Below are 26,865 nucleotides of genomic sequence, written 5' to 3'. Positions count from 1 at the left end.
GCGAACAAACGTCAGGTCATATAGGGCCCTTTTAACGTTGATTTTGGTGGAGCACTCTGCCCATCTGCATTCGATTTAGTGCAAGGTCTGTTCTTAAGTGTCACTTATTATGCTGAGTTCACCCACTCTTAGTACCTACTGTCAAGACACATGGACATTACATAGGACCTCAAACATGTATTTGCCATCAGCTTCTACAGCCTTTCTGCGCCGATTGAAACTCCTCTGCCTTGAAATTGTTCCATCAGGAACAAAACACTGGTTAGTTGATGTTCTGCTATATATGGACCTCCACCATGCATCAATCAGATCAGCTTCTTGTGATTCCATGCCTGAAATCTTCCAAATTTTAAGTACTGGACTCTCTGTGGTTTTGGCGATTTATAATACACTGAACTTCTGACTATTCTATTCACTGACTTCACTAAACAAACAAAAATAATTTTGTAGGTCAGTATGCATTTTGACACATTATTATTGCTGCTCCTTGCCCTTGATCCATGCAGCATCAATTCCTTAATTGCAGTCATCAACTTTGGATTGCGCTACCTTATATTTTTGTTCCAGATGGTCTATAATGCACAAGTCTTACAAATCCCGCAGCCCAGTTTTTCCACCTTGACTGCTTCTGGGACTATAATCAACCAAGACTATTAGTAAAATGTTCCATTGATTCGATATTGATTAACAAGACCCTATATAACACGGTTAAAAAAATAATAATATTATGTACCAGATATTCAATATCCTCTTTTTCAGATTACTCAAATCTTGGACCCACCACGCCACCATTCATTCACTATTTATACTTGGTAAAAGATTCGGTCAATAACTAAATATTTCAAGGCTACTTTTGTTTCCCAGTCCATCACCACCTGCCAACTAATGGGAAACTTCAAATAAGGGCAGAGTCCTCTAATTAACAGATGTTACTTGACAGAACGCCCTCTCAAAAACAGTAGGCAGAAAAGATCTCACATTTTGCAAAGCCCATAAGATGCTTTCCCACTTACCCAACCACCAGTCAGACACTGAAGATCACCTACCATCCACAGCTTTTGTTTTGTTTGGAAAAATACCAGCTTTAGCACCGAACCACTCTATTAGAAATGCTCCTTATTTCTGTCCAACGCCACCCAGTACTTTTTGCTGGGGTATAGGGTGGCATAATCCAAATCTCTCACCACCTTAAGATACTGAGCAGCATGACGAGTGATGGAAATGCCATAGTAACTACTATGTGCAGTCTGCCGGCAAAACGGTTCTCAACCTAGGTTTAGGAACACGTGTTTGTGACTAAGGTGATCCCACTTCAGCAATTACACACAGTGACTTCCGCAATGTTCCCATCACTGTAGGCACTGCAGCAAAAACAAAATAAATAACAGAGTAAAAAAATAAAAGAAGAAAGATCAGTCAGTCTAGATAGAGTTTCGAACATGTGCAGATCTTATGTGGCCTTCAAAACAAGCTTCGACTTACTGACACACGATTTTCTAGCGACTGACCAGGTGCAGGAAGTTCTGGTTAAATAAGGGACTTATTTAATGCTGTTTCACCTCACATGTGGTGTTTAAAGGATGCTCAAATATTATGTGGTTTAAAATAATTGTAGTCCTTTAGACAAGGCAGCCAATTAAGTTATGTATGGTGCAAACATCCAATACGCTACAGAAGGCTGTACTTTCAAAGCAGCCATAGTTTTAAAAATCTGGTCTTTAGACACAACTTAGCCATATAAGTGTTTAGCATTTTTCTAAGAGGATATAGTATTTATGAAGACAGACACCTGGGATGAAATGACTGATTGAAGATCACACCCAATTTCCGAAAGTAGGGTAGCGTTACAAGAACCCAGGTCTCAAAGTACTGTATTCTGTGACACATCCACCTCTCAGTGTCTTCATCTGCTTAGCCTATGAAATACCTGCTGCTTTCCTGTTCTGACATCATTATCCCACTACACAGCACAATAGCTGGTAAATGCCCAATGGTGGGAATTTGTATGTGCAGACCAGATAGAAGCCAGTGAGTGTTCTAAAGTCAGAATATGCGCTTGTGTTCAGAGATGTCCTGGCACACCAGGCGGTGATCAACTGGCAGTAGACCGTTGAGCCAACCACTTAATAGCCATCATCTCTGATATTTATAGACTACAGTGTAAGTCATGGGGTCACACACAAACTGCAGTCACTACTTCTCACTGCAGACACAGAAGATTGGCATCACAGCAGCCGCAAGATGTAAAACAATACAGTTTTCTATTTTAAGCAGGTGGGAATCAATGAGAGAATCATTAGGAAGAGCAGACAGAAGCAGAAAAAATAAACCCTGCACCTTTCATTATAGGAAGCTTCCTAAAATAGACACTAAAAACCTACAGTACTTTAGTCTGTGTCCCTCAGGTGACAAAACATCAACACAAAACCTATGACTCGGATCAACCGGGCAGATGTCACACCCTGGAGGTGGTGCTCTCTACAAAAAAAAAGATAACATAATAACAGATGGTGGCCAGGTGGCCGAGGATTGTATTCAAAAATGTAAAAATAATTAAATAAATAAAAATAACTAAGAAGTAAACAGATTTTGTAAAGATCGACACTTGTGCATGTGGATCATTTTGATTTCACAAGATAAAAAAACTTAAATAAGAAAGCAAAACAAATGCTAGCAAATGCTACAACAAAAACACTTTAATTCACTCGAACAGACAGCAGCTGTAAAGATGTGGTCTTTTAGCATTCTTGTGCGTCTGACCAGCACATGAACGCTTTTCCCAAATCTGGGTTGCGAAGTTCCAGAAGAATTTGCAGAAAAACGAGAACCATCAAAGAAACAAAAATACACCAATTGTAAATTAAATAATCAACATACATCAGGGAGGACTGTCATAATTCATTTCTTAGGTAGTGCATAGTGTAACAAGCTCGGACCTTTACTATCCACTGTCCCACAGGAAGTGGAGGCTGATGGGTTGTCATTTTGTTTGACTAAAGGTTGCAGGCATAGGCACACTCTGTTTCAGGTGAGTTGAGAATGTGTGCTGGTTGATGGTAATCTGTCCTGGAGTTTGCAGGATTGTATCACTCTCCATTTTGGGTAGATGTGGGCCACGAGCAGGTTCTTCCATGTTTCACATTGTCTACGCAGGACTATTCCTTTGTGGCCTCCAGATTTCTACTCTGGTTTTTGACAAGCCATTGCTTAGTTGGTCTTTCAGCTGTTTCATAGAAAACTAAAATTGGTAGGGGCTGCAGAAGACTGATGGGAAAAGATGTTACTCTAAGTTTAGGCTCCATCATAGTCACACTATGTACTCACCTCCCAGATCATTATTGGTGGTAGGGTCTCCAGAAAAACTATGCACCCTCACTCAGATCTCATCCCAGTGTAAGGAATGACCAGAAAAGGTGGGCCGAGCAAATGGATATCTTGAGCCATCACACTTGAGGGGCAGGTGTTCTTTGCCTCTTTCAGTCATTATGGAAAAACTAACCTCACACTGCAAAAAAAAAAAAACCTGCAGGTTGACAGCATCTTGACCAGCCAGGTCCATAGAGCTGCATACTCTGCAAGAAGGTAAAACAACTGAAGGATCAAAGTGGTTTTGAGGCTGCTCACCTCGGTGATGAGATATTCCATTTGGTACCCCAGGATCCATCATTATTTGTACCAATGAATCTATCCTCCTTCTCAAACATGCAGTCAAAGTAGAATAAATTTAAAAAAACATATCATTCAACATATTTAGTGTCCATCGGTCGCCTCAGAGTTCTTGCCAGAAAGCGCTGCATCAGCATTACAAATGGAGTAAGTCTATATTTGCGCAGAAACATCAACTAGTGGGTTCGCTTGTGTGTTGAATTACAGTAATGGTTCTGCCTTCATACAGAAGGTATGGATTTAGATGATGCTGTTGAAGGCCCTACAGTATCCTCAAGAAGCCACATCATACAAAGAGATGACAAGCTTAATCGAGACTATAGCGGCTTCTCTCAGTTAACAGTTAATGATAAGTATCTGGGGAAAAATGCTAAATAAATTGAAGCATTGGATTTTAAATGTAGTACTCAGCATAAAAAGTGCAAGACAGGAGCTTGAAAGGCGTGTTAGGAACTGAGACCCTGTGGTGTTGCCCCTTGAAACCCATAAAAACTCCTGGATACTCAAAGTTCTTTCTTGTAAGCTTTGATTCAGAAGCACGAAGCCTCGTTCTGGCTCAGTTGGAGGTTCTTTTGGAACCTCAATCCCTTAACGAGCCAAGCTTTCATGCGGCTTCTGCTTGTCGCCCTCCCTTTACTAGGATGTGGCATTAAGGCCAGAGCTGCCAACTTTAGAACTTGGCAACCAGGTTTGAGTCTCGTCTGTGATTCTGGGCAAATCACTAAATCTTCCCATGACCATAAAAAATTAAATGTGACCTTGTGTAATGTAAGTGGTGTTCATGTAAACCGCAACACTAATTTTGGGTCGTGTTTACGCTTTAAAAAAACTGCAGAAAAAAAAAAAATCACAAAGAGGTAAAAACAAAACCTGCCCATATGGAAAGGCAAACAGCCCCCCCCCCCCCCCTCAACTAAGTCGCTTATCTGTACAGTGACAAGCAAACCTACACAAATTGAAGCTTCCCTGCTGTGTGATCTTAGTCAAATATTTTATCTCAATATGTGAGTTCAGAATACCAGTTTACAAAAACCTATTGTGCTTCCTTTAATAGACTATCACTAACGATGCTCTATAATAAGCTGAGCCACACACAGGGTTTACATGACAACTGTCTTGCCTCTTAGTTCACTAACGGTTCATGTTTAAAAATAAAATACTTTCAATGAGGTGCTTCTCATATATTATTGAGAAAACTTCATCATGTTAAAGAAACACGCTTTTTAAAAAAAATTGAAGAGGCTTTATAATAGTGTATTGATACTTACTGAATAATTTACATAGAAAACATTTTCAGGGCTAAGCTGGTGCACGGGCCCTGAGAGCCGAGCCAGACCCTTGGCTCGGCTCTCTCTGTTACTTTGTTAGCTTGTTGTGACCTCTGTTAGAGGTGGACATTTTAGTCAACTTAGAAAAACTTAAAAGTCGGACAATCACGCTGAGAGGAGCCTTTGAACGTATTTTGGGGTCGCCAAGGCAGTCTGGGTTGGTAATGCACTTATAAAGATAGGAGGCAGCACGCGTAAGTGGCAGCTGTCGAGGTCCCTACAGAAAAATAACAAAACTATTCTTAGCAGTCTTTTTGTCTTTGAGGAATTCGAGGGAGGGCAAGAGGGCAGGAAATCTGCTGGACATTCGAGTTCAGAAACATCTAGTTTTACAAGGGTGTGAAAGAAAGCATCGGCCATCTTAAACAGCTGACGCGTCACCGCATCGTGCGCGAAAGGAAGCGCTCAGAAGGGTGGGTTTGAGTTGATTCCTCGGTCGCCTCTTACTGGGAGGAAGCCCCGCCCCCCGCCCGCCCCACGGACTCTGCCAAGAGAGTCCTCACGCAAATCCCAATGTAGATGTAAACTCCTGCTTAGCCTGCAATAGGATTAGAACTGCTGGGCTAACCCACCTGTCCGCATGATCTGTGCCAGATAAAAACAAGCAGTGCTTAATTTGAGCCTGTGGTTGCTGGTGGGGGCCATGCACTGGCACTCATTTTTCTCACCAGACATTTCCCCAGAGCAAAAGAGGGAGAAACAGAGAAAGGGGAAAGATAGAGGAAGTAAAAAATGGGGAAAAGGCCACAAAGGGAGAAAGCAGTGACCCACAGGAGTGAGATGAAGGGGCAGGGAATGTCTGGTGATGGATGGAAGGGGTATGAGGTGGACTCCAGACTATGCAGCCTTGGTATTCGGTGCACCGACCTGTATCACCTGCTGTGGGCTCTGAATAGACCTTTGGGCACGGCACTCATTCTTTTAGAACTTAAGCACTGGATACAGCGGGACACAAATCATGAAAGGAAACACTGCGCAGTCCATAACTGAAGACCACAGAATCAGTAAAACAATCATTATTAGTGCACCTGGTCTACCGTCTGAAGCTCAAATAAGGACCCAGACAAAACCTAACCCCACACAATCAGCCGGTGCGCAATGATGACCTGTGATTGCGTCCCATGGGAGAAGAGGGACCCGCTTCATAGATTTAATTTGTACTAATCTCTACCCTGGTCAAGCCCGCAGCTCTGCACAGCGCTTAGCTTATCCAATGGGCCACACACTCCTTCTTTCCAGTAACCAATGTCAGGCGGAGCATAAATCTGGACAGCCAGTATTGATTAGCGCTTCCAGTATGCAACTCCAAGATCAATCACAGCATTGCAACGTCACTTCCGGGCTGCAGCCAGCCTATGCGCTCCTGCGGCCGAATTCTTTTACACCGCAATGAGTAGCCAAGGTGGCGTTAATATGGTGGCTTCCACTTGTAAACAGGGGGTCCCCTGCAGCTTTGAGAACACATGTACAATTGATGTGCATAGAAAATGCTGCAGAATAGGCTGTTCAGTTTATTGACCACTTTCCAAACCCTCATGTGATCCTTAACGGAACTCCTTTTTTCGTTTGTCAACCCATATACGGGGTAAAGTACTCCCTGCGGTACATGAGAAGGATATTGCAACTCGCTGAGGAGATTCCGTGATTATATGGAGGCAAAACGCTGAAGGCCTTGCTCCTTTCTAACTTTATGGACCACCAAGATGGATTACAATACTGTTATAATATACGGCGGGGGGGATTGCTTACATTAAGTGGCCTCACTATCTCCTTTCCTACCAATCCTTGCTGTGTTGCTCATTCACATGAAAGAGACAGAATGTTTCTCACGAAATTAAAACACACCAAAAAGCAGTTAGATATTTGTTGCAAGAAAATATCAGAATCAGTTTAACACAAGTCATATTTTAGGAAAAACCTTCTGTTGCTCAGAAAGAAAAGATACTGGCAGAGAGTGCATCTTTACTATAATTACCCAAGCGTGGAAAAATAAACAGGATGTCAAAAATATCTTGTTTCTGTTTATCACTGTTCATATAGAAAAACATAGCAGTCGGAGGAAAAGTGAGTAGTTTTTTTTGTTTGTTTTTTAACTGCAGCTTTAATTATGCACTGTGACCTGGCTTTTCCCTGGGCGCCGCTTCTGTCAACAGCCATTGTGACACGAGTTACAGGTGAACAGCTAGGTAATTTCTTATTACAGGCTACTAGGTGTATCACAAGCCACCAGTGATAAGGACATTAGGTACAGCAGTTTATACAGACATTGCAGGCTCCCATGTATTACATTGCGCTGTAGTGTGCGACCTCCTTTCTTAAGGACTTACCAGCACCGTGTTCAGTTTTGAAGCATCCCTAAAAATAGAATAGTGCTGCCCAACACTCCACTATCCTATATGAAAGTTGCTCTGTGCCCAGGGGCCTTAATTGTCCAGATTCTTCTACTAACTGAACAGCGAGTTCGAGCACAGTGTGTTCTGGCAGGAGATGTATTTAACGACCCCCTCCACAACAGGCACGCTCTGCAGTTTTTAGTTTGTGGTGCAATCATGAACCACATAACTGGGTTAACCACACACTATATGAAGATAAAAGAAGAGCAGTTACATTTAAGAAACCCATTAGGTCAAGCATTGTTAAAGGCAATAGGTGTGACCCACAAGAACGCTATTTGCTTAGTCAATGTCTTTTAGCCATGTTGTTCAGCTGCATGGTTACTTTAAGGCATGGCTGACGAAGAAAAAATGGCACTATGACCAGGCCACAGTTGTCCACATCATAGCATTTTACTGCTAGTGGGACCTGAGACAACACAGAGAGTTTGTGGGAGGGAATGTGGGGTGGCCATACGCACAACGGAGGGTGTGAGGATAAAGCTCTAAGGTGTGGCCAGCTTTGGACACATCATAGTGCTTTTTAGGTCAAGCGCACATACACTTTGACCTGTTGTAATATATCTGTGGGATTCTAACCATGCCCACCACACACCCATCACTATCACTCATTCATGGGGTTGCCTTTCAAAAATCCTTTGATAACACTGGTAAATGCTTAACCTTTGTCCCTCTGTGGGGCAGTTTTGTTACCGCCTTGGACACTGACCCTGTTACATGGATAATTACACATTTGCCTACATCTTTGACTGTGAGCAAACTTCTTTTTCCTTATGCCCAGGGCGGCCGGGGCGCTTTGAATCAGCTCGCTTATGTCAACTGTTTTACTCTTCATTTTCAATTTATGTGGCAAAAAAAGTCCATTTAGGAATTTGCAATGCTAATAGCTCGAATTCGAGCAAACGCAAGACCCAGTGCATTGCAAATGCTTGTTTTTGTGGTGGTAGGCAATATGGAGGGATATAGGCCGAATCAGGGGGCAGACAACACAGTCAACATGAGCTGGAGGAAGGGGCTGGGAGCATGCTCACTGTCAACAAAGGACGAGAAGGGGCCTAGCTGTTGAACAACAGAGGACAGGAGGGCTGTGGGCAATCAACAACATGAACAGCAATGGAAGGAGGAAGGGCAAATGGGAGAAACCAGCAGCACAGAAGGAAGAGCAGGCCTCCCAACCCACCAAAAAAAAAAAAAAAAACTATTGCCCGGCCACCGCTACCTATGGTGTAGTATTTACTTATTTTAAATCCATGGAGGGAAAGAAAGGAAACACAGTTGGAATTTGGGCATGTGGGGGACAAAGCAACACAGAAAATGAAGGGTGTGGGGGGGGGAATGTTGTGAGATGGCCAGCCCTGGCCACATCTTTGGGCCTTTTTTTGTTTATTACAGAGCAGGAGGGAACATGAGAGTGTGAGGGGGTAGGATGGTGGGAGGGCAAGTAGCTCAGACCACAGGAGTGGGAGGGAGGGGCTGGAAGTAAGCACACAGCCAACAGAAGTTGGCACACGTAGTGAGGTGTCATACTACAAAGAGTGTCGGTGGGATGGGGTAAGCAGCAAATGAGACAGCAATGGAGGTTTAGCAGGTGAAGCAACATTGGCGAGGTGTGGGGAGGAAAAACGAGTGAGGGAGGGCGGGGGAAGCAACACGGACGAAGGTGGGTGAGGGAAGCAACATAGGCGAGGGTGCGTGAGGGAAGCAACATGGGCGAGGGTGGGTGAGTGGGGGAAGCAACACGGGCGTGAAGCAACACGAGCGAGGGTGGGTGGGGGTAAGCAACACGGGCAAGGGAGGGTGGGGGAAATCAACACAGCATCACGGATGAGGGAGGGTGGGGAAGCAACACGGACGAAGGTGGGTGAGGGAAGCAACACGGGCGAGGGTGGGTGAGGGAAGCAACATGGGCGAGGGTGGGTGAGTGGGGGAAGCAACACAAGCGAGGGTGGGTGAGTGGGGGAAGCAACACGGGCAAGGGAGGGTGGGGGAAATCAACACAGCTTCACGGATGAGGGAGGGTGGGGGAAGCAACATGGACGAGGGTGGGTGAGGGAAGCAACATGGGCGAGGGTGGGTGAGGGAAGCAACATGGACGAGGGTGGGTGAGTGGGGGAAGCAACACGGGCGTGAAGCAACACGAGCGAGGGTGGGTGGGGGTAAGCAACACGGGCAAGGGAGGGTGGCGGACAGCAACACAGCATCACGGATGAGGGAGGGTGGGGGAAGCAACACGGACGAGGGTAGGTGGGGGCAAGCAACAAGGGGTGGGGGCAAGCAACACAGATGATGGGAGAACAAAAAGGAGGGAGAAGTACATGAATGTGCAAGCCCAAAAAACACCCACTGTATTATAGGGTCTAAACATGAAAAAAAAAGTAACACTAGAGGACAAAAAAATGAGCAGCGGAAGGACACAAGTTATGGACCCATGCTCCAGGGAAAAGGCAAATATAAGAAGATGAAGGAGGCCTACGGCAGCTGACCAATAAGAAGCAAGCAAAAGGGAGTGATAATAAAGCCAGCCAATGGTAAGCAATAGGAAGTCTCCAAGTCCACTGCTTTAAAAATATTGCCTCCAAGCGGTAGGGCATGCTCTGTCTCGGAGAGAACTAAAAGGAGGAGTGGAAGAAGTGAACCTTGCATCCCACACAAATAATTCAGTTCTTCTGCCCTCGTTCTGATCTCGGACTTGCTGCGGAACAGAATCAGCTGATGGAAATAACAGTAGCACACTAAGCTATTTTCTGAGTTTCGAAGATCAGAATGAGAGATAGCTTGCAGAATCTGACTTGGCACACCCAATTCCTGGGCATTTTTCCTCTTTCCCGTGCCAATTTTGGTAAGTGTTGCCTGGAAAAATATGCATCGGGTAAGTTAATCAGGTGTGCAATAAAGCTGCACAATATGGAATACTAAGATTTGGCACAAACATTGTTGGCACCTGATCCCAGTGTTCCCATGGCACTCTCAGAGCACCTTAGCTGGATCAAGAGTACACCCTGGGACTCAAAGTGAGGCGAAAAGCAGATAATGCCTGATTTCCAAAGAAAGGACACACGTATTCACTAAAAAATAGAAAGCAATTTAGTTTTTGCACAACGCTCACACATTCTTTTGGCAGCTTCAGAAAAATTTGGAACTAGGGAGTTGTGACGTTTTCACATTCGGAGGAAGTGGGTGGGTCCATTTCAGAAGGTTATGCAGCATCCAGTCTAGCCGAGGCCTGATCCATGCCATATTTTCAAGAGAACCACTGAATATGTATATAACATTTACTAGGATTCATTCTATGTAAATTTTATCTCATGTGGAAATTCGGAAAAATTGTTTGTGGTACCTGCTCTCTTGGACCTAGGCTGAACATCACACTCTGTACACTTGACATTGCGGGGGGCTTTCAGTTTTTCCAGAATCTTCTGAAGTCAACTTTGTGTTTCAGAAGCAACTGGAGGGGTGCAATAGGGTAGAACGTGGGCCATCGGCACCCAAAGTCTTTGTGTCTTGCTGGGGCAACAGAAGTCTACTTTTATGGGGCTGACCTCATGTGTCTGGTAAGGAAGAAAAAGCTTCAAGGCAATTTGGCACTCAGTCGTGCCAGGCTTCTCAATGTGGCCACGATCTGAACTGGACTCTGCTTGATAGGCGGCCATTGAAGAGGGTTCAACGCTGCATCAAACATCTGTTAAACCAAGAAGGAGTGTTTTGGAGTAATAATTTTCTCAATGGTGGCCGTAGATGACAAGAAAGGTTGACCCATCCACTTATCAACAATTCACACCCACTTTGCGTTTAGTACCATCACTGGGGAATTGACTATGATTACTGGTTTCTATTAAGGCTTGGTTTTTCTGACAAGGGCTGCAGTGAGCTATTCATAGCCACAAAAAGAACCCTGTATGGTGTAAGAGTGTTGTGCAAGTCTAATACAACAAGGGACAAAGCAAGAAAAGGCAGCCTTTGCTGAAATTCAAAACATTATTGTGGTGTCCGTCTGTGTACTACATCCGCAGCCTTCCTGGCAATACACAAAATATTACATGCAATACACAACAGTCAAGTAAACAGAACGGGTCAATTCTATGATTTGTGTAAATCATCAATTCAGGTCATTAGAAAAAGTCCCTGGTGTGATGAGTTCCATGAACAGAGACGAGCTGTTGCGCATCTCCCTTGAGCATCATATTTAATCTAAACTTTCATTGAAGTTTAGAAGGTACCAAACCATGCTCCGGTGGATTAGACTTGTTACTTACATACATAATCAGATTAGGTAAGGGACAAGTTGGCAAGGTCCACATACCCAAAAATAAAACTGACCAGCTTTATAAACTTTTCAGACATGACTGCGCAGCAAAATGGGTCTCCTTCATCTGAGCTCATTGAGGATGCTGCTGTTACTATGACCGGCACTAAAAGTATGGGAAATACATAATAGCCGAAGGCCACGCAAGTTGGGGTTAAAAAGGGTCTGCAGCAGAAAGAGGAGCCCTCGGCGGATATGGGGTGTGAGATAGGTTTTACTGCAGGAAGTGAACCACTGATGGCACCTTCTGCTCAGGAAAAACCTTGAAACCACCTTTTTCCTGACTGCAACACCCTAGAGATCCATACTTGGAAAGATATCCCCTTTTGCCACTATAGAGAAATGAAACTAAAATGAGGGAAGAGAGTAAAGGAAAAAAAACAAAATAGATCGGAGCAAAATATCTAGATGAAGAGGCAGGTGTATTAGGGAGTGGGTTTTTTTGATGATAAATTCCCCCCTCGCCACCACGCCATCCATACAAGCATTATAGCCTGAGGAGTGCAGCGGGTGACAATGGATCCCAGGGGTATAAAGGGCTCTTTACACCCCAACTACAGCTGCCTTTTGCTACAGAACCAGGTGGCAGAGTCCCCATATCCCTCGGTTTCATAGGGCCAATGGCACTCTTTGTAAAGGAAATTGTTGTAGCGCCAAGTTCTTGAAAATAGAGGATTGAAGATCTCCCACTTCTTTTGTGTACTCTTCCAATGAAACACTTGAAAGCATCTGTGGAACTCAATGCACTACCAGGAACAACACTATGACAATAAAAATGTTTCTATGCGCTGCATGGTGCCCACCTACATCTCAGGTAAGGAAATGCAGAGATTTCTTCAATTATTTCCCCAAGATACTTCCTCCCTACTATGAAATCACAGTGAACCATCAAACACCCACAGCAGATGACACAAGCCCCCCTCTCGGTGATGGCATCACACCTTCAAGGTCAGGAGGGTATAATCAGCCTTCATGGTCCTTAATATGAGAGCGATAGATTGCGACATTCAATGCACCAGGCACATCCAACTGATTAGCAATTCTCAGGACACTGCACAAACGAAAGTGCAGGGCTGTTTTCTTCGTACTAATGGCTCTGCAACTCATGACACACATTCCACCCTCTGCTGCACGTTCCAACCCAAAATGATGGGTTTTTTTAACTAGACCAAAAGCTCAAACTGAAACTTGGCCACGCCCCCTCATCCTTAAGGGCGGAGGAAGATACTTTTCAAATGGTAATTGGGCGGCTTCCAGCTTTTGGTTGCTCCATTACGGAATTAAAACGGTACTTATCGAGTGAACCTTTTGCTCAGACAGTATTAAGCCCTCTCACCCGCCTGGGACATGGGAACGGCTTTCGTCTGCAGAACGAAACAAATACTGGTACATTTCACGAAGTCAGATACAATGATTCCTCTTGTGCCAAGAAATGGTAGTATCATCACTATTCTAGCAAATCCATGTTGCACCACTGATGCCGTTCTCAAAACTGCAGATACTACAAAAAGGCATTCAGAGTGCAGAAGTCCCGGTGTTTTACTTCTCTTTTTAAAGTCTGATGTCTACTCTTATGGCGCCTTAGGGCGAGGCAAAACAGTTTTCATGTGCAAAACAGAATTTATTGACAGAGTATGTGCGTCGAGAAACTCGGTGTTGATGCACTTAACCCAAATGGATGCATGTATGGATTAGTTTTTTCCTCAAAGGATTGATGCATCGATGCATGTATGGATGAGGTTTTTTCATCAATGGATGCATGTATGGATTCGTTTTTTCCTAAATGGATTCATGCATGGATAAGGTTTTTTTACTCAACGGATGCATGTATGGATGAGGTTTTTATATATGGATGCATTTATAGATGAGGTTTTTCAATACCGCAAACCAAGTCAAAGGGCACAAGGACACTGTACAGGGTTAAAGGCAATGACACAGCCAATCAATGATGGGCTGTGTTCTGATAACCTTTAAGACAACTTCTAAAACAAAACTGGCACATGCAGAATAAAAGAAGCACACACTCCGTTACACGTGGGGTGAACACGCAAGCGCTTGATACCTACTGCGTGTAACATTTTATGGTCTTGACAACCACGTTACACAAGGGATTGGAAGGGGCAGCATTAAAAAAAAAAAAGGGTGTGCCTGTGTTTCAAGGTAAGACTAAATCACCATTTGTCGGTGAACAACACTTGTCTAGAACCTGGGGAACGTGTTCATACATGTTAGGAGACCACTGTGTTGCACAGCCTCGGTATCACTGTGTTAAAATGCCAAGACACAAGATGATACTACAAACCCACTAGGAAAGCTCTTGCATTAGTGTTGTTCAGCGGTTGAAAGACTGCACATAGTTATGGTAAATACTACACACTTTACAGAGCACTGTGTGCATTTTGTGAAGATGCTCTATAAAAAGATTTAAAATGAAAACATCGTTTTAGGTCCATCCCCTTATTTTGGCTAATTCTTCATCTCATTTCTGTTTACAAGTCTGTGTTAGAAAATCGTCTGTGTCACCGTGTTTTGGCATCATTTGGAATAATGTCACCAAGGATGATCATTGCTCCCTATAAACACCAAGCTTGGGATACAACAAACATACAGAAATCATAACCATTATCTGGTCAACATGGTCTCTTTCCACTGAAACACAAGTGTGCATTTTTTTGCCTTTTTCCAGAATGCACACATCACCATACAAGTCACTTGCCTATTTCTCAAGAAAGTATGCCAGGTAGTAATTTCATGGACCTTGGAGGAATGGAGGGCTGAGCGCATCCTTTGGCATTTGAACCTGTGATTTGCACCTTACATACAAAGATCTCAACGATCCCATGGGCTTAACTCATTGTTGTGGAATGTACCACCCCTTTCCACCTAACCTCAGGGGGCATACTGGTGGCTGGCACACATCTCAGGGTTCAAAAATCTAGAGCGAGATGCAGGAAATATGGATGTGCCTCAACGTAATGCTGAAGATTCTACTCCTAGGATGAGGGGGATCACTCATTTCTCCCACCAGGGTGGCCTCAATTATTCTACAGGTCACCAGGGTATGGAAGCAAGTCTAATGCATCTGCGGAGTTCTGCTACTACTAACACAGGAACACAGCAGGCTCAAGGACGGTACGATCGGTGCAGCTGCACCTGGCACCGACCTTGGGGGTGCTGCCTTTACTAATAACTTATGGGCTTACAAGCAGCTCCTGCAGAGTTCCTTGAGTGTCCAGCACATTTGAGACAACAATAGAAATGTCAGGATAACTTTTGTGATTAATGATCCTGCTGAAGAGAGATTTTATGGGGTGGCAGTCTGACTCATCAAAAAGTAGCAGGATACGTATTATGCAGATCACAGAGCTGTAATTTGTGGGTAGCCCAGTGAGCTATTGTTTTTGTCACAGAGATCCTTTTGATACTAGCAGTTCATAAGTTACAATCCTAATATAGCACAGTGACTTATGAATTGTCATCAAAGAGCCGCATGCAAACTGCATGGTATTGACTAGGGCATTGTGTTTTTTTGTTGTTTTTTTTCACCCAGTCTTTCATTAACAATTCCTAATGTTGCTTTAAAGGTTTCATTTGGGTAAAAAATAAATTCTTATTAGTAAAGCCAACCCCAACCGGTGCTTTAAAACAGATTAAATGTATGTGAGAGAGGGGCTACGGAGAGATGAGGGGCACTGGTGAAGGGTGGTAGTGAAGAAATCCATGGAGGAGGAGGAGAAGGAGGAGGAGAAGAAGGAGGAGAACAATAACTTGCATTGTACGCCACCAGCATTAAAGCCGGCTCTGAACAGTAAAGATCACCGCTGATACACATGGTGCTCATCTATTACCCTGGCAGTCGACGGCCATGACACCCATCCACCCACATGGCATTAGACAGAATTGAACCTTATCTGCTGCCATGACCAGGCCATGAACACCTAAAGGCCCATCATTAACCAGTCTTTAACCACACCTACCAGCATGGCCTGGAAGTGGACAGCCAAGAACCTCATGGCCCATCTGAAGCCACTCGTGAAATTCAGGGCCTCTCACGGCCCTGAAGCAGATACCAGTAGCCGGTCATGAATCTCATACACTCCTGTGGCCTTCAATTAAACAGCCAAGACACCCACCAGCCCCCACTGTTTACCAGTGAAAAGCTACAATATGATTTTTTGGACCCTTCATTCTTATTGGTTCTCCTCACAGCATGGCTAGGATATCCGTAATATAACCTTAGGTTGATGCAAATCCTTCACGGTCATTCTTCTTCCAATGAACTGGAAGTGGCCATTGATGTCTCAGACTTCTACAAATCCATTCTCATTCCTCTCTCCCAGTACATGTTTTCCTTGACTCTACTGCTCCACCAACAGAATGGCAACAGACCCACACGCCATCCCGGTGGCCTTCTTGCCATGCTGGCAAAACACAGCAATAGGTGCCAACGCCCTGGACTTCTCCTTAAACTGCCTCCAACCCTTCCATTTGCTCTGCCGTGCACAGTAGTGGGGATCCATGTTCCAACTTATCTTTGACTGACAGGTCCTTCTGCTCTACCCTTAAGAGAACAAGATGTAGTCCCATCTCTGGATCACACCGACTTCTTCACCCCTCACAGGGCTCACCTTACTCTAACTGAAGAAGGTAGTAAGATGATCACTGATTTCCTTACCATTAGTAGCACCTCCATTCCTCTGTCCATGACTTGGGTGAGATGGCCGAGCCTCATGGCAAGCTACTTTTATCCTCAAGTGAGATGTAGTACCCTTGGTGCAATAGGACCTTCACCTCTCAACTAAGCCTGTCGGGTGCATTGGGCAACACAGACCACCGATCTCCATGCCTGTGCTGCATTTAAAGCTCAGACTTAAAATGGCCAATCTCAGATTTAGCAAATCATCATCTCCATGGCACTATCTTTATATGCGTTCTCTATAAGGTACTCTGGTCTTCATTTAGAGTATAGCGTACACAAATGTGGCAGCGTACCCTGTCCGCCACCTCTACTTAGAGTTGGCCAGATGGTTATGTTTCTGCTGTGGTAGCCTCTCTGACTCCACCAGTGGAAACCTTACACCAACCTCTCAAAGTACCACATGCCACTGGTGTAAAGTAAATGAGACTATCTGCCCTATTTAGACCAGACAGTCTGATGTGCTTTATTTTCTAAGGGATGCCAAGGAAAGCCTGGCAGTTTCAAACAGACACAAAGAAAAACTACTTCCTCCCCACAGGAGAAAATTTCCAAGAGTGTCAAAGTCATTTGTATTTTGTTTTACAAACACAATCTCCCACGTTGAGTTTTTTTTAAATCTCTGCTGAGATGGTGCATGAAACATGGTAGCTGCTCAGCAAACTTTTAGGACCTTTAGGAGTGCCAGTGGCATCTGCTCCTTTTGAAGGCACGGTGATCCCCACCAAGCCGGCAGAGATCTTTAAATATGGCTGGTGGTAGTGCACCAGGGCGGCAAAGTTAATGACATCCACCACCCAGGCTGACTGAGGGTCGCTTGCCAAAGTTTAAATGGAGTGCTCACTCTAAATGATTACCCAAGACCTCTGGCTCACAAGGTGCATGGATTTAAGAGCAGGTACTTTATGGACAAGAGTGAAGTGCTTCTTGTTCCTCGTCTAAAGGACAAGCCGGGCAGTCGCCCCGATAACGAGACCAGCTCAACACATCACCATCAGATGGTGCACGTCAGCCAACCATCTGGAAGTTAATTCTACTGAGTTGGATATTTTCATTAAGACCTGCGGGTACCCCTCATTTCGCCCAAACACTACGGAGTGGTCCTCAGCCCAGAATCAGCTCAGCGTGCAAGAAACCTGGGCATTCTTGTCAACTCCGACTAGTAACTGGAAGCCCAAGTTGCTGTAGCTGAAAACACTATAATCATATCCTGCTGTGGCAGACTACAGCCTTCCAGATCTTTATCCACCTGGGTCTCGCACTCCATACTTTCATTTCATCCACTACGGGCTATAACCATTCGATTTATTTAGATCAACTGTAGTGTCCTGAAATTGCAATTGGAGTTTCATTCTAACTAAAAGAAAAAAATGAAAAATGTACATGACCGCATCTCATTAGCCGTATCCACTTTCCAAGGGCTACCAGTTCACAGATGAGTAACGACAAACTCACTGCTGATGCCCATCGAATGCCGGGCTTTGGAGTCTAACGTAAGACACGCCTCGCCAGCTAGCACCTGTATTTCATGCCCATTTCTTCACCACAAGCAACATCACATATTCTTTTTAAGTAGGATCTTGATGTGTACCTGGATCACCTTATCTGTTCTCTACCTCCACCATGGATCTGTACGGCCTCTCCATCGTAAAGTCACCTTCATCAATGCCTGGACCAACATACATTCACCACGGGTCCATACGTCATCTCTACCAAAAAAGGGACCTTCATGCATGCCTGGGCCAACATACATTCATCAAGGGTCTATACGTCATCTCTATCAAAAAGGGACCTTCATGTATGCCTGGACCAACATACATTCATCAAGGGTCTATACGTCATCTCTATCAAAAAGGGACCTTCATGTATGCTGGACCAACATACATTCACCACGGGTCCATACGTCATCTCTATCAAAAAGGGACCTTCATGTATACTGGACCAACATACATTCACCACGGGTCCATACGTCATCTCTATCAAAAAGGGACCTTCATGTATGCTGGACCAACATACATCCACCTCTGGTCTACACATCCACTCCATCAAAAAGGGACCTTCATGCATGCCTGGACCAACATACATCCACCACAGGTTCACACGCCCCTTACATTAACAAGTGACCTTGAGGTGGGTCCACAGTGTGCCTCTTAGACCTTCCCTAGTGCCGAACACGCCTTGGTTTATGATACCATCATTTTATAGACACTAACTTCCAGTCTGTTACCTGGAACTGGGTATCATGGCACTTTCTTTCACCGCATGGCCGGGATCTGATGTGCTCTGGAACGCATTTGGTCATATTTTAATGGTATTGAGGCCTGGAATAGGTTCAACAATGTCACCGGTGAAGTTTTAGGCCCGGCGCATTATGTCCAGTCAAGTTTACAGACCCCCGGAAAACCCACAACACAACATGCAGTGATGCAGAATATGTCATGTCAGGCAACAATACCTACTCTATGCAGTTTATCGCAGTTTTTTGCCTCATCGCAGAAAAAAAAAATCAAATTGTCCCATGTAAACAATGCTACAGATTCAGGCTTAACAATAAATGCATTCTGGGAGTTGCAGTCCCGTTTCACTCCAGTATATCCTACTGAACTGACCTGAAAATACAGCTCTGCAAATGAAGAGCTCATGGCTGAAACAATGCATCCTCAGTGACGTGTGTAGTGCACTCATCCAGTACCCTTAGTTCTTCCCTGCACCCGTCCTCAGCTGATTTTCGAGTGGGTCCCTGTGCCCCGACGGTAAGGCACCCCAGACTCTGTCACTCACGACGTAGATTGTGAACGGTCCCTTCATAGTCAGTGCCTGGTGTCCTATGTCCATCATTCTTAGTACCCTCTACTCTACAAAGAAACACCCTATCACCGGCCCACCATTTTCGGAACCCCCCGTCTCCTCCTCCACCCCACCCCCACCCCCACCCAGAATCCCATTGCTCTCCCTCGTCCTAGCTGGCCTCATTCCCACCAAGGGTGCCATTTGTTTTGGTCCTTTTAGAAGGTCCTGTCCCCCCCCCATCGCTGGTGGTCTCCTGGGCCCTCTGCGCCCCCTCCTCTTTGTTTCTACCCGCCCCGGAGCCCCAAGAGTGCCCCACATTACCTTGGCCTGGAAGTGGATTCCGTGCTCGAAGGCTTCCTCGTTGTGCAGCGGGACCCGGGAGTCGCTGTTATCCTCCACGGGGCTGTAGGTGCTCCGCACCGGCATCTTCCCGGGGGGCATGGGGCCCCCCGGCCCCCTCCTTCACTCCCCGGCTGCAGCCCCCCAGCAGCGGATGGAGTGAGGACAGAGCGCGGGGAGAAGGCGGCGCATCCCCGCCGGGAGCGCGGAATCAGGCGCAGCCCGCGTCCGGTGCAAACACCGGCTCAGCCTCCAGCTCCTCCCCCGGGGGCTCGGGGCCCGCAGGGGACCGGGGCGCCGCCCAGGGCACCGCTCCAGGACCTCAGCCGCTGGCGCAGCTCCCTATGTCCCGGGCGCAGGTCCCTCCCGCAGCTCTCTGGATCAGAGCGCACGGCCCCCGGGGGCTCTCCGGATCAGAGCGCACGGTGGCTCTCCGGGTCTGGAGCCAGGTCCCGGGGTTCTCCGGGCAGAAACACTCCTCCTCCCCGATGCTACATATTCAGCTTCGATCCCGGACGAGCCCTCCGCTTCCTTCCGCGCTCCCAGCCTCGTCCCGGACCAGACTGAATGAGCCGACGGATCACGTGAATGGATCCCACGCGCGTCCCGCCCCTGGGAGTAGCAGCGCCAAACGTGCAGTGGTTGGGTGACGAGAAGAAGGGGGGTGTACTGCCACCAGCACCCCTTGCTCCTCTTTACCAACCTTGAAGGAATTACCAGACCAGCCCCCACCGAGCAAACATAACACAACTGCCCTCTAGTCAAAGCGCCGGAACCAAACACCTGCACCACACCCAATATTAGTCTTTCAGCCTTTAACAAACAGGTGCTGCCCTTAAACAAACACCTACGCAACACAAACCACTACTAGTACAACATCCTATAATGGACACCCTTCCCGACCTACACCAAACCCCTGCCAATCTCCACGCGTACACCTGCCAAGCCAAACACCTGAACTGTGACGACACCACACCAAATACCTGCACAGCACAAACCACTACTAGTACAACATCCTATAACGGACACCCTTCCCAACCTACACCAAACCCCTGCCAATCTCCACGCGTACACCTGCCAAGCCAAACACCTGAACAGTGACTGCACCACACCAAATACCTGCACAGCACAAACCACTACTAGTACAACATCCTATAACGGACACCCTTCCCAACCTACACCAAACCCCTGCCAATCTCCACGCGTACACCTGCCAAGCCAAACACCTGAACAGTGACTGCACCACACCAAATACCTGCACAGCACAAACCACTACTAGTACAACATCCTATAACGGACACCCTTCCCAACCGACATCAACCCCTGCCAATCTCCACGCGTACACCTGCCAAGCCAAACACCTGAACTGTGACGACACCACACCAAATACCTGCCCAGCACAACCCACTACTAGTACAACATCCTATAACGGACACCCTTCCCAACCTACACCAAACCCCTGCCAATCTCCACGCATACACGTGCCAAGCCAAACACCTGAACTGTGACGACACCACACCAAATACCTGCCCAGCACAAACCACTACTAGTACAACATCCTATAATGCACACCCTTCCCAACCTACACCAAACCCCTGCCAAGCTCAGCGCATACACGTGCCAAGCCAAACACCTGAACAGTGACTGCACCACACCAACTACATGCCCAACACAAACCACTAGTGTACAACATCCTATAACGGACACCCTTCCCAACCGACATCAACCCCCTGCAAAGCTCCACGCATACATAGGGGGGCGGCCTTTAGCACAGGGGAGCTGGGCCCAGGGCGCTGATATTCTGAGGGGCGCATAAAGCCGTGTGCTTTAAACTTATGGCACCAGCAGCGCCCTTCTCACCTTGCTCCAGCCTTGTCCTGTCCCTGCCTATTTATGTCTGATTTGCCAGTTTAAAGTGGTTTTAGGCCGTCATTATCATACTGAAGGCGATGTTTTTAACACCCCTTCAGCCCCCATATGTGTTCTCCCTTCACTCTCTGACTCCTTCTGACACATCAACAAAACCATCAGCTAAGCTATCAGTGATGTAGGTGAGCTGGGGAGGTCCGGGGATGTTTGTGCTCAGGAGCCAATCACTGCTCATCCAAGTACTGACCAATGGACACAAAATAGATGCCCCGATGCCTCATTTAATTCACTACCATCAGCATGTTAGATGCCCAATGCAGCACCTGCCAGATCACCAAATACCTGCCCACACAAACCTCTTATACAACATACAAGCCCGTACAGCAAACACCTGAACAATGGCACACACCTGCCTTATACAGCACCTTTCGAATCACCACACCAACAACAAGGATGTTCACCTCGAACCCGATGCCACCCGAGAGCAGCCTAGCTTTCAGTTTGACATTTCTATGTTTACAACATGCTCATGCGGGACATATACATGCCTAATGTATGACACTTGAGTGATGCTTTGTGACACGTAATTGAAAAAGATAACGGGAGCAATGCACACTTCTGCTATTTTTTGTATTATTTACTATTAATGTTCATGAAGTACTGCATTTATCTTGTATTAAAAAAAATATTTAATTCTAAGTGAATAGTGGGATTACATCTATTCACACTTTATCAGGATGGGTGGGTGTTGTGTGGTGTGTGCTTGGGAGCTCAGCACCGGCAGTTTGAAAAAAAAAGAAACATCACATTGAACTGGGTCCCATTAAGCCATTTATTCATGTCCGCACGATACATGAAAGAATAAATAAATAAAGAGAGGAATCATGGCGAGTCATCCGAAATTCTCACATTAGGCAGCGATCCCGAATGGCAGCTGAACAGCAAAACACACAGTGCTTAATTTGAGACGGTGGTTTCCGGTCGGGGGTACGGGCAATTATTTTTTAGGGCCGGCAATTAGTTTTCTGTATCTGGCATTTACTGCGAGCAAAATACACAAATGGGAAAGACGGAGCGAAGAAAGACGGTAAAGCGCCACAACGGGAGACCTCAGAAAGCTGCAAGAGTGAGCTGAAGGGGCAGAGAGTGGCTGTAAATGGATTAAAGAGGCCTGAGATGGCTTCAGGATTACACTGCCTCAGTATTCAGTGCTCCTACATTTATGCAGCAGCCAAGCAAGTTTCAGAGCAGAGCTTTGGGCATCGGCACATTTTTATTTACAAATTAAGCACTGAATGAACAGCGTTTCTTCTCAAGGCACCGGTGAGCAAGGATCTGCTGCATGGATGTTGTACAAGACGCAGCGTTAGGGGACCTTGCACTTCTATGGTCACAGCAACCGTGCTGCAGAGACTCCATCACTGCTACCTGGTAAGTAGCGCCTCGAAGAGAGAAATAATTCACCTACACCCTCAGTCGACCCTGTGTGCCCCAACCCTCCTTGCTGTTTGTCAAGCAGGAGAAGTTTAGATATGCGAGCATGGAAAGAGATATGAACACCTACAGTAAAAATAGGGTCGCATGACTACATGTATGTAGATGATTTACACGTTCCTTGACACGCTGCTTGGATATACCAGGGCGGTTTTACACGTACCTTGTTTAGGATTAATACATTGCTAATAAATACCAATTTCATGCCGACTTCAATTGTTTTTTCCCCAAATACGACTATGATTTGTCAAACACGGGGTTCAAGTTCTCATGTATTAGGCCTCAGCCTTGGGCAAACAGACCAGGACACCCTCTTGTAAACAGAACCCCCCACCCTACCCTCCATCTTAAAGAGCTGTCTTTAAAACTTGCCCATTTGTCTATAACATCCAACAGATGTTTTAATGTCTGTGCTGCATGGTGAAGGCTCGCAGGCTTTAGCACCCGGGCACCCGCGTGGGGGGTATTGGTCTTAAATCAAACCCAGCAATGCACTAACCGGAAATGTTTGAAGTTCCCATTTGAAGCCTCAGTCTACTTTCCTCTTTGGTGCTGAGGACGCAGGTGTGTCCCCACCCCACCCCTCAGGTGGCCCCCATTTAACCTAAGGTGCCTGCAGTTCTGTTAGGTATGTGAGTCCATGGGGCGGCTCCCCACATTCGGCTTTCTGCTGATCAGTGTTCATTTGGGAAAATTCTGTTTTTCCTTTTTGAAACTGCTGTTGTAATGATGGTCTGCCATTCACCTTGGCTGCTGGCTCTGGCTGTAGGCGTTACAACGTCACTCAACTATAATAAGTTGTTATAGATGATCATCTACTTTATTTTATTATTACAGGTGACTGGAGACCTGCAACCAACAGTAACAAGGACATTACTGATTTTTTATGCTGGGATAAAAGGTTTTCTATTTCTGGGATTGCAGAATATATAGTGCTATATATACGATAACCACCCAGAAGTACATTATACATATCTTATCAGGTTCTAGTGAGTTCCATGACCTCAGCGAGGCAAGGGGTGAATTCATTCCTTATACTACCTGATGATGAACCAGGCTGGGGACTTCCTGACAGAAAGTATGGGGTGTGATATAGCGCTGTGCAGGAAATGAACACAGACTTTTATTGTTTTCACCGCTGCCCAGCTTCTGCAGGGCCCTTTTGTTAGCGTTAAATCAAGATATCTGAAACCTACCCTTCAAAAAAGTCACAATTTGTATCTGAATGGATTGAAACAAAAACATAAGCTTCGTGAAGTTTCCCACAAAACGTTGCAACTTGACAAATCCCCAGTTTGAATGCAATGTTCCACACTGCACCACACCTATGCTTTGAAGTGTCATCTATTCATGAGCAGAACTCTCCTTATGGTTTCCTATGTTCAGTTTTTCAGTCCTTGCACAGCGCCTACAAGAATACCAGTCGCAGTGTGCTATGAATATCTAAATACCAACTCAACAACCCGCCGCGTGAGGCCTGACCTTGGCCATAGAGTTTCATCCGTCCCGAGACTGGCGCTGCACCAGATCTGCCCAACCACCAGAAATTCACTCAGCAAATGTGATTCCTGCTTCAGTCCCTTCTAAAATAGAGGCTGAAAGAATCCTGGAAAATGCCCCGGAGAACGGAGTTTAAACATTGGCAATTATGTTCCTGCTCTTACACTGGGAAAATAACAAGTGAGCATGAATCACCCACCGGCAGACAGCTTGAAAAGGCACTGAACTAAATGCAGTGCCCCAAAACCACATGCATTCACTGCCAGCTATTTTTCAAACATTTTGAAACGAATCATATTTAATTTATTGTTAAGGAAAGGGCCTTTCGCCAGCTGTTTAATTTGAGGACTGCTGAACACCATTGCAACCAGAACATGTGTCAAAAAGTTGTGTGCTGAAGGCAGTAGCCTCTTTCATAACAGCTGTGAGAACGTGGATGTGGAGTGAACTAGGTCACTGGTTCCCAACCTTTTGACTTCTGGGGACCCCCACTTTATCATTACTGAAACCCGGGTCCCCCCACTGAATCATTATTGGAATCCGGGGACCCCCCACTGAGTCAGTACTGAAAGCTGGGGACCTAATCTGTTAATATTATTCACTTTTCTAAGCAGTCGCGGACCCCTGAGGAGGCTCCGTGGACCCCCAGGGGTCCCAGGCCACAGGTTGGGAATCACTGAACTACATGATTTGGGGGGTCGAGGGTAGGAGGGTTTAAGGGTATGCTCCTGAGGTTTTAGTGGGGGATTCTTGCATTTTGGCAGTTTTTGACTCAAAGAATTTCAGGAGGCCTTAGTGGATTTGTCATTTTATACTGCAGTCCCTTTATAGGCCACCAGGGTTGTTCAGGCCCTGCTATACTTAGAAGAGTGTTTTCGTCTCACTCTGTGCATCATGAATTCATTTCTCTAACAAAGGGCCTGATTTAGAGTTTGGTTGACGGGTTACTCTGTTAAAAACGTGACGGATATCTCGTCCTCTGTATTACAATGTTGATACAACATACCTTTGCGACATAGTAACCCCATCCGCCAAACTCTAAATGAAGCCCGCAGACGTTATGGCTCTCCTTATTGCTTTGTATCTCTTGGGTCAGGTTTTGGCCTCTTTGGTGTGTTTGTGTGTCACTGGCGTCCCAGTTTTGGTTTCGCAAGCTTCCGCTCAGCAAGTTGTCCATTAAAATCCTGTCTGGTAGATTTGAGACCCACCATGGGTTTTTTGGTTTTAGTGGGGTAAGATTGACCAGAGGTGGCTGATTGTTGTGGTAGAGGTATTTGAGCAATGTTTCCAGGTCAGATGACGTGAAGGAAAAGTGTCGGTGTTTGTGGTCCTATAAGATGATTCAACACTCCTTTGCTAGTGTTTTTATCACATGGGATTAGAGTTGTACTGGTCCTGGATGTAGGTGGTGGGTTTGAAAACTACCTCGGAGAGGTTGACAGAGACAAAGGAGATGAAGGAGTGATGTGATTCGACCATACCTGTTTTTTTTTTCTGCTAGGTTAGAAGATTCAGGATTATTCGTGAACAGTCCCACCACGTTTGTGTTGGGACAATCACAACTGCATCAAAGCTGAGGTCCTGGATACTGGCAAGGAGATGACTAGCATATTTGGCATTTGGACTGTATGCACAAAAGTTAAAGCCTCCCAAAACTGACCAGTTCTTTGCTTTTGGCTGCAGGTTTAGAGTCAGTCCAAGGAATTCTTGCAGGAAGATATAATCAGATCTGGAGACGGGGTAGTTAGCCTTCTATGACAACAAAAGAGTTTTTGGATTGATCATTATGCAGCAAACCGCCGACACTAATTTGTCTAAGACCTGCTTTTCTCCAGTTTCACTGCTAATGCAGCACACTCCTACTGAAGTGACACAACTGGGCATCCAGTGGGAGACTCATACCTCACAATGCCTAGGAGTGAAGGCATACCTTAGTGATACAGACGTCTGGGAGGGAAACTTGGACAGCATTCTACTGGCCATGAGGGGTAGCGTAGATATTTGTGCACCCTCCGACTGCCCATAATTGCCCCACTGGGGTTATCCAAAATGGTGATGCTCCCTCAGCTACTGTGCTACTTTGTGAATCTCCCAGTTTGGACCCCCACACATGGTCCAGGACAACATGATCAGAAAACTGACAGCCTGCCTGAATCAGAATAGAACGGGTGGACCGAAGGTTTGACAGATAAGGGATTCTGTTTCATTTGTGGCAGGGCTCCTTGTCACAATCTCTAAATCAGGCCTTTAGGGGGTCATTCTGACCTCGGCGGTAAAAGCCGCTTACCGCCGGTCAGAAGACCGCCACAATACCGCCGCGGCCGCGGTCAGCCGCCACGGTCATTCTGACCCACAACTGCCAAACCTCCAAAAATCCGACCTCCATTGCAGTCCGCCACATCAGCGGCCAGCGATAAACTGGAGATGACTAAACCTCCACCGCCACGCCAACAGAAATACGCCCATGCCATTACGATCCACAAATCC

The 26,865-nt window shown here is 45.9% G+C and overlaps 1 protein-coding gene across 2 annotated transcripts in view; it reads right to left on the bottom strand.

Moving 5' to 3' along the window:
• The window catches only part of LOC138301329 (carboxyl-terminal PDZ ligand of neuronal nitric oxide synthase protein-like), a 465,684-nt gene extending 445,604 nt beyond the window's left edge, over positions 1–20,080 (bottom strand). For both annotated transcript variants that reach the window (XM_069241686.1, XM_069241685.1), the window contains exon 1: positions 19,498–20,080. In XM_069241686.1, the coding sequence (XP_069097787.1) occupies positions 19,498–19,617 (120 nt within the window). In that variant the 5' untranslated portion in view covers positions 19,618–20,080. The remainder of the gene's footprint in view (positions 1–19,497) is intronic.
• Between the last annotated feature and the right edge of the window lie 6,785 nt (positions 20,081–26,865).

This window comes from Pleurodeles waltl, chromosome 6, assembly GCF_031143425.1.
Source record: "Pleurodeles waltl isolate 20211129_DDA chromosome 6, aPleWal1.hap1.20221129, whole genome shotgun sequence".
NCBI lineage: Eukaryota > Metazoa > Chordata > Amphibia > Caudata > Salamandridae > Pleurodeles > Pleurodeles waltl.
The sequence above is the reverse complement of the archived record's forward strand: the minus strand, read 5'-3'. Positions and strand labels throughout refer to the sequence as shown.